This window comes from Dasypus novemcinctus, chromosome 5 (genome assembly GCF_030445035.2).
Source record: "Dasypus novemcinctus isolate mDasNov1 chromosome 5, mDasNov1.1.hap2, whole genome shotgun sequence".
Lineage (NCBI taxonomy): Eukaryota > Metazoa > Chordata > Mammalia > Cingulata > Dasypodidae > Dasypus > Dasypus novemcinctus.
The window spans coordinates 4496777-4511376 of record NC_080677.1 but is presented as its reverse complement, the minus strand read 5'-3'; the positions used below and the strand labels follow the sequence as shown (position 1 = coordinate 4511376).

General features: G+C 51.3%; 1 protein-coding gene and 1 long non-coding RNA gene across 18 annotated transcripts in view; one reads left to right on the top strand and one right to left on the bottom strand.

Moving 5' to 3' along the window:
* Positions 1-6202, bottom strand: part of COBL (cordon-bleu WH2 repeat protein) — a 284755-nt gene extending 278553 nt beyond the window's left edge. For 12 of the 16 annotated variants that reach the window (XM_058296587.1, XM_058296589.1, XM_058296601.2 and 9 more), the window contains exon 1: positions 5918-6155. In XM_058296587.1, the coding sequence (XP_058152570.1) occupies positions 5918-5958 (41 nt within the window). In that variant the 5' untranslated portion in view covers positions 5959-6155. Of the gene's footprint in view, positions 1-5917 lie in introns of all 16 variants that reach the window. The other 4 variants (XM_058296598.1, XM_058296606.1, XM_058296610.1 and 1 more) reach the window with 3 other exon arrangements.
* Positions 6203-7253: 1051 nt separating this feature from the next.
* LOC131278600 (uncharacterized) lies at positions 7254-13548 on the top strand. Of its 2 annotated transcripts, none has more exons than XR_009185982.2 (3): positions 7254-8251; positions 11096-11208; positions 12699-13548. It is a non-coding gene; the product is annotated as an uncharacterized lncRNA (long non-coding RNA). The 2 variants fall into 2 exon arrangements; XR_009185981.2 differs by having other exon boundaries at positions 7261-7846; positions 12699-13547.
* Positions 13549-14600: the final 1052 nt, after the last annotated feature.

The window sequence follows — 14600 nt, the reverse complement described above, 5'->3', positions numbered from 1 at the left end:
ATTTGGTGAACACATTTCGGAGCCCTGCTGCACCGCATGGATTATAGTGTACATTATACTTTACACTCTCCCCCACTCCACCCAGTGAGTTATGGCAGGGTATATAACGTCCAGCATCTGTCCCTGCAAATTTATTCTGGTATTCTATTATAGAACTATTGGGACTGGAAATGGAAGAAACTAGCAGTGATGCGGAGACAATGACCACGGCAGTTGCCCAGGGCAGGGAGAGGGAAGAAGAGGTGTGATGTGGGGCATTTTCTGGACGTATTCTCCGGCAGCCTGGCTGGAGAAGCAGTCACAGCGGGCCCCGCTAGCCGAGGCGGGCCGCTCGAATCTCGCACAACTGACCCAGATGCCCTCCTGGCTGGGCCGACGTGCTCGCCACTCCCCACCCTGACTGCCTGAGCAGGGTGTGGGTCAAAGAGGGGAAGGCAGGGGCGGTGGGCCTGAGCTGGGGGGCGAGCCCCCAGCCCGGAAGGCCCTTCCTGCCCAGCCGCGCCCAGGAGGCTGTCAGCATGTCCACACGGGCCGGAGCAGGGGCGCCCGGGCATGCCAAAGAGGCCCGGAGGAGCTCGGGGCACCCCGAGGCAGGTTGTGGTGCTCGGGCGGTGGGGACAGGACCGGCGGTGGGCGGGGAGGATGCACAAGGCCCCGGACCCGGAGGCCCCGAGTTCTCTGGCGAATCTTTGGGGACTTGTGTCCCATTTCCTTTGAAAGGGAGAAGGACTTGAAGGATTACCGACATCCATCAGCGGCTTTTAAGAAGCCACCACTGGGTTTCACAGAGGTGAGGACTGGCTCTAAACGCAAAAAGCAGTGGTGGCCTGGGAACGGGGGGAATCCAATGTCCCTAAACAAAACATTGTAACAGGTATGGGAAACCCTTTTTTCCTTCTCTCTCTCTTTCTCCCTTTCTCTCTTTTTTTATAAAAGTGCTTGGCTGGGTGTCTGTTCTAACTAGACTTGACCTGGAGGGGACATGGTCCTGGCAAAGAGCTGCTCACCACCTAATGAGGGTGGCAGAGGGAAACACCGTCAAAACCTCGGGGCTACAGGGCGTCTCCCGGTTGGGGAAAGAGGATCTTTCTCTAGCTGAGCCTGGCAGCTCCTGGGTGCTGAGGGACCAAGTGGGGCCAGCAGGTGGGGGACCCAGGAGGGGCTGCCGAGAAGCACGGCACCTGTCCCTGAGACAGGCGGTAGAACTCCAAAAAAATGTATTTTTGGAAAGCCACACTCATGTCGTCACACCAGAGTACACAGCAAAGTCTAGCCCAGAGTAAATATCATTAGCTCTTAAGCAATTACTGTCATTAGCTCGGTAAAAAGCAATGAAAACTACATAAAGTATGCATGAGAAAAAATTTTAATACCACCTACAGGAAGAGAGGAGAAAACCAAAAGAACTATCTAAACATGAAGACTAATGAAATAAGGTGAGAATCAGCAAGCAGGATTTGAATAATAAAGAAACCCTCAGAGCAACAAAGTGAAAGTGGAGAAGGCAAAGGTATATTATGGGGGGGTGGTTGCTAACACCTAAACCTGATTTAAATAAAGGAAAATCACAAAAGATTAAAAGATCATTATCAAAAATCTGTAGAAATAACATAAATCAAAATTAAATGTTTTAAGTAGTACAAGTAAAAAAGTACAAAGATGAAGGGATATGAAATTTTTAATGGGCCATAAAATATCAAATCTATGTCCTGTTATTGCATAAAGCAACTGAAAAAAATGCATAACTAAAATTAATCCACACATAAAAACCCTGAGGCCCAAATTTAAATGTGGAAGGGGAGATAAGGAATGGTTTAGGTAAACGCCACATAATAAACACACTAAGTCTCTACTAAATGGCTTTACTTGGTCTAAATCAAAAGCAAGGTTCCTCAACCTTAAATTTTTTAAGCCCCAATCTAAACGCTACTTTGGTTTTTATGATCATTTCCTGGAATTTTTGATCAATTCAAAAAAAAAAAAAAGGAACAGTGAAGGTAATAAAGTACAAAAGGCTTAGAAGCCTAAGCCACACAGTACAGTGCAGAGAGATACTATACAATCATTATTTTCTTAATAATTAGGGATACACTCTGGGGTGCAAATAAATTGTGACTTCATATCTGAGTTCCCAAATTAAAGAAGCCAGAGAACCTAGACAGGCTGGGGCGCGGGTGCTGCTTCTGAATTGAGACCCCACTCAATATCTCTCGCCCGTGTGTGGGGGGAAGACACGAGGGAGAGGAGAACAGTCAAGACCTACAGGCTGGCGTGACTGGAGGCGAGAGAGCACGGGCGTCTTCAAAAACAGTCTTACACAAAGTGCTAATCGTCCTTCCACAACCAACCAGAAACACTGAATTTGCTCTAGGATTATTTGATATTGTAACAGGGAAATGCCAAGTCTCCCTGACGTAGTAATAAAAACTATAGTTTCAAAAGAATAAAATGCCCAGGCCAACCTTCTACTTTCCATCAGGCAATACCTAAATATCACATTCTTAAAAGAAGCAGCTAGTTCAGAAATGACAATAATAGTGATAAATAATTTAAGCTTTGCTTACGTTAGATAGGAAAAATGTAATGCAACCAATATTATTCACGCTATCATTTTTTTAAAATGTAAACCTGCTCTTTGACATGCCGGTCAAAAGCAAAAAAGGTCTAGAAAGCTCAACTTCTTGGTATTGAGTGCAAGCATTAATACCTCATTAATAATGCTACGCTCATAAGGTTTAAACAGAAAATGGCATCGTGGCCAGCCCATACTTACTATCAAGACAAGCAGGCCTTCTGTACGTCCTATTATGCGGAGTGCTGACAGGACCAGAGTAGCTCAAGTTATGCACTGCCATTAATTTTGCCTAAAAATTACTTATTTAATCTGGTTTTAGAACAAGAAAGCAATACAAATTTATGCAGAGAAATGAGTAACAGCTATCTCAACGCCAAGCTCATTTTTTGATGAAATTGATCAGCAAAGTCTCACTGATTTTTACATAAATCAGTGAGACTTAAACTGCTTGTGTGCTGCCATTGACCAAATGCAGCAGCTGTTTTGACATTTCATGCCATTGCAGACTATTATTTTCCAGAAAGATGTTTCCTCTGTCGGAAAAATTAAATCACCATCCTGCCCAACCCCACACATTTTGCCCCTTATTCATCTAAAGTTCGATGGGAAAGTTAATGCCTGGGGTGGATCCCACCAACATTCAAGCGAATAAAGTAAAAGTTAACAGAAGAGCCTAAAGAATGGAGCAGGTTTTAAGGCCTCACCACAGGGTAATGTGCCTTTACTTGTATTCTAGAATATTTCTGCCACACTATTATATGTCAATTGAGCCCTAAAATTCCTTACAAGTCACAAGTCTGATGTGCTGGTTTTGTAAACACCCTCCTTCCTAAAGGAATACTTCTCTCGGTTAAGGTAGTCGTAAGCCATTGTTTCAATGAAATTACCCTTCAACACCTGCAAGTGCAATCCAAATGAAAGTGGATACTTGTGGTTAACAAAGATAGCTAATAATTATCTGCTAATAACAGACAGAGAAACAGTCAGTGACTGGACATCCACTAACGTATCTGTCCTTTCAATTGCCCTCAAGAAAGGCTCTGGTAGACCTTTCAGAACGTGAAATCTTCTTAATTTAATCAGTCTTCCCAGTCCAGTTTCCACACAATACAAGGATGAGTGGTGTTTCTATCAGCAGCAACAAAAATTCATCAGGCATTTGCGATCATGTGGGAAAAGGATAGCTCATCGAAAGTTTCATTTTATGACCACCTGTAGCAGCATCAGATTGCAAGCGGTTTTCCCTCAACCACACAGTCAGCCGTGTCTTCTTCTCCAGCACCAGAGAAGCAGGCATAGAAAAGAGGAAACTTCAGTGAAGAACAAACAGAACCGGAGTGCCTTCAGTAATATACTGAAGCCAGAAATCTCACACCCATATCTATTCTTTTATGATAGGCAGGCAATTCACCTAAAAAATATAAAATTCTCCACCGCTGAAAGAGCCTTTCTTTCCTCAGATTTTACCAGCTTCTGTATTAACTACATGATTCTTGACTCAAAATAGAAGCACCCTGAAATTTTCCTGATGCCTCTTCACTGAAGGAATTTAAATAAATGACAAGTGATAAAAAAAAAAATAATAGGGAGCAACGCAGTTAAAAACAATGTTTCCACATTTCTTTTGACAAAGATGTTCAACTAAGCAGATGAGATTCTGGCGGCAAGAGGGCGGGCAGAATCAAATGTAATCATGATTTCATGCTTTGTTATTATTTCCAAGTGAAAATCATTCTCGCTCTCCTGTGGGTCTCAGATGTGAAGGCCAATCAGAGCTCTTCATAGCACTGGGAAGAAACCAGACACTGGTGGTGCTTCTTGGTTCTACAGAACCAGGCTGGAAAAAGGGCCACAATCTTAAAATACAACCGTTCACTTCTATAATCAGACACCGTCTAAGGCTTTTACAAATACATTTGGATACAATTTTGCTGGCCGCTGAAATGTTTTCTTCCTATTTACCCGTAAAGTAATAACAAGTAATAACGGCATAAATGATTCTTTCTCTTCGACCTTACTAAATGGCCACTAAAGCGATAGATTGAAAGGTAATTCCGTTACACAGTTCCCTGTGTCATTTTAGTATGCCCATTAGCTTGAAAGAGAGGATTTCCCCCATTGATTTCCTTTTTTTTTTTTTTTTTTTTTGAGGTTTATTTGCTCAGAACGAATTACACAACCACCACTAAACTCTGTGCAAAAAAGTTCTTTTTGCCATGCCTCTGCTTCAGGATTATTCGTTTGCTAACCTGGCTCCCTAAAGAGAAAAGTCAGTTGGACAGCCTTTTACAGAGACGGGCCGCAGGGCACGTGGGAAACGGGCAGAGCAGGCTGAGTCAGTGGGGCACGACTGCAGAAGAAAAGAGCTTGTTGTCCCCAACGCTGCCACGTCCCAGTCCAGTTGCTGGGGCGGAAAGCGGCCCATTCGGTAAGCAGGTGCAGGGCCCACCCTGGCTACTCATTCCATTCGCCAGACTCATCACACATTTGCTGCAGGCAAGCCGGAGAGCTCCGAGGGTCCCAGGCGCGCCGCCCCGAGACAGAGTGACCGCAAGGACGCGGCCGGGCACTGCGCGAGCCACGCCACCAGGCGCTCGGCCCTCCCGAGGCGCAGGGCTGAAACCGGCTCCACCTCCGGGTTAAGGGAAGGGGTCGTGGTGGGGACTGAGTGAGACAAGCTGCTCTTCCTGCCAGCAAAACTCGGAACGGAACACGGAATCCCCACACGCAAGGTGCGAGGATGGAAAACAGGCATGGAAAGGGCGTCGATGCCCTGGCCTTGGAGAGCCAAGGCTGTGGCCCCTAACCCTGGCAGGATGGGACCCCCTGCGCCCCTCTACACCGCCCAAGGAAAATCCCAGAAAAGAAAGCGCTGGGGAGGGGCGCAGTTGCCACGAAAGCGTCCGGGCCAGTGCCCTACACACAAACCTACAGAGAAGGCCAGGGCCAGCGGCCTGAGAGGCACAGACCACCCCCTGCCCGTGGCGGGGCCAGCGGGGCGGCGGGCTGCGGCCCGCGAAGGGTGACTTGAGGGGTACAAGACCAGCGGGCAGTGGGCGCCGGGCTGCAGGTAGAAGCAGCCAGGTCTCCCACCAGCCCCCGCCGCGCGGCCAGCACCCCGAGGGGGCCGAGGAAGGCCGCGAGCGGGCGGGGGGCCCTGCCCGCCGGGACCCCGGCAAAGCACGCGCGCTCGCGCACACAGCCCGCGCCAGGAGTGCCCGCCGCGGTTACCCGGGTGACCAGCCGGGCGCGCAGGGCACCCCGGCCCCAGCAGGCCCCGCACGCCCCCGCCCGCCTCCGCGCCGCGCAGGGCCCCCGGCTCGGGCCCGCGCGCCCGCTTACCCAGTGGGGGGCTTGGCTGCCAGGGCGGCCGGCGCGTCCATGGCGCCCGGGGCGCGGGGGGCGCGGGGCAGGCGGCGCGGCCGAGTCAGGCGCGTCTGTGCGCCGCCGCCGCCGCGCTCATTCACTTTTTCCGCGCTGACCCATCGTCCTCCCCCGCGGGGCCGGCCAGGACAGCGGCGGAGCCGAGCGCGGCGGGGGCCGGAACCGCCCCGGGAGGGGGAGGGAGGGGCTCGCGGCCCGGGGCGGGGGTGCGCCGAGCAAGGTACGCCGGCCCCCGCCCCGCAGGCCCCCGCCCCGCAGGCCCCGCCGCCCCGCCCGGCCCCGCCTCCGCCGCCGGCCGCCCCGGGCGCGCGGCGCGCCAGGGTCCGGAGGGCACCGGGGCGCGCCTCGCCGCCCTGGGGAGCGGGGTCCCCGCGCGCCGGCCTCAGCGCCCCTCCGCTGCCTCCTTCTTGGGCTTCCCCTCCCCGGGCAGGGCGTGCGCCCCTCTCTGGGCCGAGGTGCCGGGTCCTGAGGCCTGGGACCCGCCAGGGCCCGGCGAAGCTGCGGCGGGGGACACCCTGGCAGCGAGGCCCGTGTGCGGACCAGCGCGGGAGGGCCACGGTGTGCAGGCTGAGACGTGGGCGCCAGGGCCTCTCCCTCGGCCTCGAACCCGTCGAGGTGCACCGTCTGGTGCCGGGCGTCCCAAAGCGAGGTCCCTGAGCAGCGGCAGCGACAATGGGAACCTTGTTGGAAACGCAGGTTCTGGGCTGCACCCGGGCCTCCTGCACGGGAAACTGGGGAAGGGGCCAGCATGCGTGCTCGCACAAGCACTCCAGGTGGACGCGCGCTCCAAGTTGAGGACCTGCTCTGCGGAGCTGGCGGTAGCAACTGCTTGCCTTAGGGCTCAGGAGAGAAGGAGGATGTCCAGCCAAAGGGAGGGCCAGCCACGGGGACCTCCGATCCTCCCCAGCTCTGCTAGAGGCTCTGCCTCCAGCTTCTGCGACCTCTGACCTCCCTAACTTCGCCCCCAAAGGCCCCTCCTCCCAGCCACCTCTACGTTCCTCCTAACCCACCCCAAAGCGGCCAAACAAAAGACCAGTCTGTGGACAAATAGGACAATTTCATGTGGTGCCCATACAGCAGTGGTCCAACAAGGTGCCCGATCACGGGCGTCTGCGCACGACACCAACTTGCGCCCGGGCCCAGCTTCGGGGTTCTCCAATTGCCCAGACGCCTTTCCACCTGGGCTGGGGGCCTCAGGGACAGCTCTTCCCACTGGGTCCTGGTCCTGCCCGCATCCCTCCTGCCCCTGCTCAGACCCTAGCTCTCCAGGGAGGGCTTTCTTGCTCCGGAGACTGTTGCCAGCAAGCTCCGCGGGCAGGCGCTGTCGCCCGCGCGCCGCACACTTGGGCTAGTGAGGGCTGCCTTCTGCGCTCGCTCGTGCTCCCCACTGCGCCTGGCTTTCCTTGTCTGTAGCAGCAGAGTAATCAGGGGGCCGGGGCGGTTCCGGTCCCCTGGCCTCAATCTCATAGTATTTTGAGGGTTCATTTAAAAAAAAAAAAAGCAAACACACACGGTAAGGTGAAGACAAATTGAGACGCCAACGTGAGGATTTATTTTGAGTGAGAAGATGCATCCTGACAAATGACAGTTTTTAAAAGTTGACGTAACAGAGCAGCCCTGGATTATGGGCAGAAGGGCGTGGCCCTACTATGCCTCTGCCGGGTACACCTGCTTCGGTGGGTCAGGGGCAGGGCTGAATGAGACGGTGGTGGTGAATGCTTGCGGTGGTGCTGGGCGCCTGTAGCCATCCTGCGCCTGACCTCTTCCTGCTCAGACGTTCTTCTCACCTGCGCTCCCGTGCGAGGTCCCCTCAACACTGCACAGCCGAAGCCCAGCAAACGCCCTTCACTGACCTCCGCTCTGTTTACCAGAGAGCAGCCAGCCTGTGTGAGCGCCCCTGAGGTTGGACAGGGCAGGGGGATTCTTAGCAGCAGCAGGCCCTTCCCGGTGAACGCAATGCCTTGGGGCTGAAACGGTTATGTGTCCAAAATCTACTTTTCCAACCAGCATGTTTTGGGAGCTTAAAAAAAATCCTCAGCTCTGGAAACTCTTTCCTGGGCATAGATGCTCTGTGTTTCTTAAAGTCACCAGGGGAGCCTGGGGGGTCTCGAGTGGCGCTTCAGGATAGCCTGTTCCCGGACGGAGCCCTCTGCTCAGCCTCTGCAGCAAGGAGTGTTTGGAATTAGGCCCGGGAGACCCTCGAGAAAGCACTCAGAGCCCTCTGCTCCACCCACCAACACTGTTCTCACTTACTCAAGTTTGTGATGACTTAATACATTTCTATTCAGGATGGTGAGTTATTTAAACGGGAAATGTTTCACGGGTGGTCATTAATGGACAATAGTAATTCAAAGCAATGTTTATGTACAGTGCTTTTTTTGAGATAGAATTCACTTGCCATAAAATTCATCCTTCTACCATGTATAGTTTAGTGGCCTCTATTACATTTACGGAGTTGTGTGTCCATCACACAATCTAACTTCTGAACATTTTCAATACCTCTAAAAAAAGCCCTGCGCTCATTAGCAGTCAGTCCCTATTCCACCCTGCCTGAATGCCCCAGCGGCCATGGGTGAGTTTTCTGCCTCTCTAGATATGCCTTTTCAGGACACTTCAGAAAAAGTGAATCATACAACATGTGTAGCCTTTGGTAACAGGCTCCTTTCATTTAGTTTAATGTTTTCAAGTTTCGTCCAGGTTGTACTAGTCCTTCATTTCTTTTTACGACTGAATAATACTCCATTGCGTGGCTACACTGCATTTTATTTATCCATTCATCTGTTGAGGGCAGATGGAAGCTTCCACTTGTTTCCACTAACATGAGTAACACTGTTATGAACATTAGAGCTCAAGGTTTTGCATGGACATGTGCTTTCACTTCTCTTGAGTCTGTAGCCAGGAGTAGAACTGCTGAGTCATACGATGACTGTGTGTCTTTTTAAACTACTACACTGTTTTCCCAAGGACCTGGGTCATTTTAAATTCCTGCCAACAATGATGAGAATTTCAATTTCTCAACATGCACACCATTTCTGTTAGTGTCCCTTTTTCACTATAGCCATCCTAGAAATGATGTGTCGTTACATTTTTTAAAGATTTATTTATTTATTTATTTCTCTCCCCTTGCCCCACCCTGCCCTGCCCACCCCACCCCGGTTGTCTGTTCTCTGTGTCTATTTACTGTATCTTCTTCTTTGTCCGCTTCTGTTGTTGTCAGTGGCACGGGAAGTGTGGGCGGCGCCATTCCTGGGCAGGCTGCTCTTTCTTTTCACGCTGGGCGGCTTTCCTCACAGGCGCACTCCTTGCGTGTGGGGGCCACGCGGGGGACACCCTTGCATGGCACGGCACTCCTGCGCGCATCAGCACTGCGCATGGGCCAGCTCCACAGGGTCAAGGAGGCCCGGGGCTTGAACCGTGGACCTCCCATATGGTAGACGGAAGCCCTAACCACTGGGCCAAGTCCGCCTCCCCTGTCATTACACTTTTACATTATATTTCCCACATGACCAGTGATGTTGAGAATTTTTATATGTGCTTTTGGGCCATTTGTATATATTTTTTGGATAAATGTCTATTTAAGTCTTCTGTCCATTTTTAAAATTATTTGTCTTTTAATTGTTGAACTGTAAGAGGCCTTTACGTATTCTTGACTGAAGTCCTTTATCAGATATAATTTGCAAGCATTTTCTCCCATATCGTGGGTTTTCTATTCACTTTCCTGATAGTGCCCTTTGAAGCAGAGAAGTTTTCAATTTTGATGAAGTCAAATTTATCTATTTTTTCCTTTTGTTGCTTGTGCTCTTGGTGACATATCTAAGAAACCATTGCCTAATCTAAAGTCTGTTTGGGAGAATATCAATCTGCCTCTTAAAAATTTACAGAATAAATATTTTTGAAACTCATCAAAAATCACAAGTCAGTGAGCTGTATCAGTTTTTTCCCCATCTCCACTTCATTTCTTTTGGACGGGTCCCACCCTTATCAGTAGACACACACCTTCTTGCTTCCTTCTCCCTCTTTTTAAATAATAATTCTAATAATCAAGTTCTCATACCCTAGTAGGTATTAAATATGTCTTTAGTGAACTATTGACTGTATTAATCGCCAACAAGTAAGGACAGTTTTACCACTTGAAACTCCTACCAGCCTTTATTCTTTAACCTTTAAAATGACCCAAAAGTTAGATACTCTTGTCTTGCCCATTTTGCCCATTTTGCAGATGAGAAAATTAAGTCTTAGGTAAGGTGACTGACTACCCCAGTCAGTGTTACCCCAGATGGGACATTTGTCACCATTAAGGAAACACGAATTCTTTAACCCATGCCCCACACCAACTCTCCTATGAGCAGATTCGATGCAGAGGCCGTTGAGTCCCAGTACCCACCTGTCCCTGTCACGGAGTGTCAGTCAGCAAGTGTGTGCTGAACTCATTGCCAAGGAGCAGATACCATCGGGCCTTGAGTTACTTTAGGCTCGTGTAGCCTAGGAAACCCCGGCGATGGAATAAATATACTCTCCAGGAATATTGTCTGAGCCCTTCGCTGTGTGAGCCTGGCTCTCCCGCCTCTCTGTCATGAAGTTTTTGTTCTAGCCCCAGCTGTCAAGCTCCTTCTCTCCTGGCGAAATCATACAAAGAGCTATGCCTCCCCATCCTGCGTTGTCAAGAAGCGTCTCTTCGCTTCTTGGCAAGATATTCAGCCGATGAACTTACGTAACATACGCCTACACCCACGGCCCACGCACGGATTATGCAATTGGGTTTAGGATTCCTTGCAGTGTTTTCGGGAAATAGGAGCCTCTTCAGAACACGCATCCAGAGAGTTTTAATTCAAGAAGATTTTCTGACCCCAGCCGATGTGTGCCCTGCCTTCGCCAATGGTTTTGCATTAGAGAACCTGCCAGGTTAGAAATCTGCTGAAGGCGAAGAGCGTGCTGGCAGACGAGACTCTACCCTTCCCGTTTGCTGAGCTGCATTACATTCTGATGTCACTCCAAAACCCAGAGCTGGAATCAGCAGCATTCCATACCGCCTTTCGCACTGCCTTGTATATGAAAAAACTCTGTTATCTAACATGGTTCTAAAGCAGAAGTATGTGGGGAGAGGAATGTAACCGCCTTTCTTACTTTTGGTTTTAGGGTTTTGAACACCGGTAGCTGCCGTGCCAGCCCGGCCGCCTTCCCGGGGGGATGACTTCAGCTCTTTAGCGAGCCGATGGGCTCTATTTGCCAAGGAGAAGAGGAGGGCATGGGTATGTGTTCCCGAATCCTCGCACGTTTTAGACACTTTACCTGTGCTGACCTTTGCTGTAACACAGGCCTTAGCGGGCCACAGGGCAGCGTGGGCAGGTTGGGAAGGCACGCACTTCCTGAGGGACGGAGAAGCCCTCTAGAGGGGCTGCGTCCTGTGGGCTGAAGGTGAAAAGGCACAAGCGCAGCTGGGGGGCAAGCGGCTCTGTCATCAGTCAGGTGGGCATGGGCGGGGGGACTCTGAGCTAACCCAGTGTCACTCAGGTGGTGGCCTGGGCCAGAGCCTGGGGGCTCTGTGGTCCCGGGGGCCCAGCAGTAGTGGCCCCCGAGTGTGTTCCCCCTGTGACCCAGGGCGGGGAAGGCTCGGGCTGCAGGGCGGCTGTGGATGCCAGTGTCCACGTGGGCCAGCGGCAGCACGGAGGGACGGCTGCAGGAGAGGGGCCCGGGTTGAGCCGGGCACGGCGGGGCAGTGTGCGGTCAGGAGGAATATCCTGGTCGTGTCCCGTGTCCTCCGTGGTTTCAGCCTCCTCAAGGGTAACAGCATAGAGACAGGGAGACGCTCACTGGCCTGTCTCATTGCGCATCATTGTAACTTTCTGGCTAGCGCAGCCAAGGAAACCCCGGTTTTCTCATCAACAAATTCCAGGAACGTTTCCTGAGACCCTCGAGAATCTTCAGGGATGTCAAGGCCAGCTTCTGGCTTCCTCGAGACAGAGGGGCCACCGCTTCCCGTGCAATGCTTTCATGACGCGGGCTCACCGCTGTTTAAGTGGCCACTGTCACACGTGCGCAAGACGCCAACAGGAGAGTAGGGACTTGCAGGGGAGCGGCGAGCCGCCCGCGGAGTCCATCGCGGCGCCGCGGAGTTGGGAGGCGGCTCTCCGGGAGAAACTGGACGTCCTCCCGAGCCCAGGGTGTCCCGCGAGGGCCCCTGCACCCTGCACGATCGCACCCCTCCTGCCTGGCAAGAACGCTGGGACTTCTTAAAAACGACAGAGCAACACAGAATAGGTGACCCGTGCGTTCCAAGGGGCAGTGCGCAGTCTTGCAGTCCTACGAGTTCTTCTGTTTTACTCAATGGAAGGAGAGTAGAGGGGGGAGGTGGGATATGGAGAGGATGCGCGAGCAAACGGTGCCGCCCGCTCCGGCCGTCCATGTGCACTGAGTCGCAAGGGTCTCAAATGCAGGTCGTCTCTGGAATGTTTCCTCCTCTCTACACTTTACTTTCCTTCTACCAGTTAAGTACCTGGCCATTACTTTCCTTCATTCAATTACTTACTTGCAGCAAATCTGCCTTCTCCCCCACTTCTGAATCATCCGAGAGCCTCGTGGGATAAATCAGGGTTGGGGGTCAGTGGTGTGATTGGTTGCTGCAAAATGGTGTAGAAGAGCTCCCCCCAGGTGCCCAGGAATCGCCGGCCAGGTTCCAGCAGGGGCCACCAGCTTTCCTAGGCAGAGCCTTGTTCACGATGCTTATGATCGGATTTTCCAGGTCGCCACGATTAACAACTGGCTCTTTCTACTAAGAGTCAGGAACCAGGAGGACAGGATCTTGGATGCCGTAGACAAGGAGCTCAAGCCGCTTCTCGTCCCATCTCCTGCTCAGCTCCGACCTGAGTGAGATGACGGATGCAGCCACTCAAAACACAGCAGTCCTTCCAAGTCCCCCTCCTGGGGTCGAAGGGACCCGCTCGTCCTGCATGGGCATAACCAGGAAAACCCCGGCTCGGTTCTGAGAGCGGGTTTGTGGTGGCTCTTTGCCTGGACCTTCTAAAGCAGAGGAAAAGCAAACCCGCGTGGACGGAGGCCCACGGAGGTGCTCGCCCAGCCCCAGGCACGGCCTTTAGTCCCCGCCCAGCTGTGTGAAGGTGGAGGCAGTGTTCAGCCCTTCTGGGGGAGGTTGAGGGACAGAGCCGGATGCCGGGGCCTCCAGACCTGGGCTCCGTGGAGCTCCACTCTGAGCTGTGACGAGGCCATCAGTGAAGGGTTCAGAACCAAAGCAGCGACGTGGTGGTGAGCACTGAGGGACTTGGTGGCCTGTGGCTTTTGTTCCTGCGAGTGAGGAGCAGTAAGACTCTCTTGGAAGGCACCATCCTGCCATGTGCCCTTCTTGATTCCTTAGCTCGCCCCAGCGAGCATCATCTGGCTCACAGGGCAGGAGCTGCCTGGACTGGCAGGACCAGCTCTGCAGTTCATGGGGCCCCAGGAGAAGTGAAAATGCAGGACACTTTCTTCCAAACTCGGGAAATGCCATTAAATATAAAGGCACTAAAACCAAAGCATAAGGCTTCTTCCTTTCTTCTGTGGTCTTTCTCCCAACGTGCCCTGGTGTGTTTTTATATGATTCTTACTGCCGTTCTAAGTAAAGATAACTCAAAATTTAAATGAAGAACATTCATTTTACTCTTCATTTTCCTGTCATACAGCACCAGTTTGAAATGCAAATATAAGAGAAATTAACTTGTATTCAGGATCACCAAAATAACAGAGTTTGTCTCCCATAGTTTGTTCATGCCTATGTATTTCATTCTTACCTGTACAAAACCAACTCAATTATTTTTATTTCACTTCTTGATAAGCACACATTCCACCAACACCCTCTAAGCTTACTTCAACAAGAAAGGACTGATATTTTCCCCTTTTCTTCTAGAGGGCCATTTCAGCATGTGTGCTTGGTTACTACATTACCAACCTATCAAGTGCAAGTCAGCAGATGTTTCAAAAAAGAGAAACAACCTAGGGCTTCTCAGCATCAGACCTCTTAACAAGGGAGAACTGTCCTTTGAGTCTGCCCAGATACTGTGCTGGCAAGGGAATTTATGTGTGGGTATGCATGTATGCACATGCATATGTGTGCATGCTATTGTGTCTTGTGCAGGTATAATGTACAAATGTGTGCATGCTTTTGTGTACTATGTATGCACATACATGTGGGCGTGTGTTATTGCATACTATGCATATACACATACATAAGTTTGCATGCTATTGTGTACTCTGCAGTTATGCATGTGCGTGCATATGTGTGCATGTTATTGTGTACTGTGCATGTATGCATGTGCATATGTATGATGTCATTATGTGTGTGTGTGTATTTATTGCATGTATTTGGCATGGGAGGAGTGATTTATTTGAGTAGATGTTGGCTAAGTTCACTCTGAAAAAAAGAGCTTACCATCACAAATGCCAGTGCCCAGAGCTGTAAGTAGGTGTCCTAGATTCCCAGGGCTGATGAAGCAAAGTCCCCAAACCTGGGTGCCTTAAAACAACAGAAATGTACTGTGTCATGTGCTGGAGCCAGGGTCCGAATCGAGGGGTCAGCAAGGTCCGAATCAAGGGGTCAGCACAGCTGTGTTTCCACTGAAGGCCGTCGGGGAGATCCTGTGCCCTGACCGGC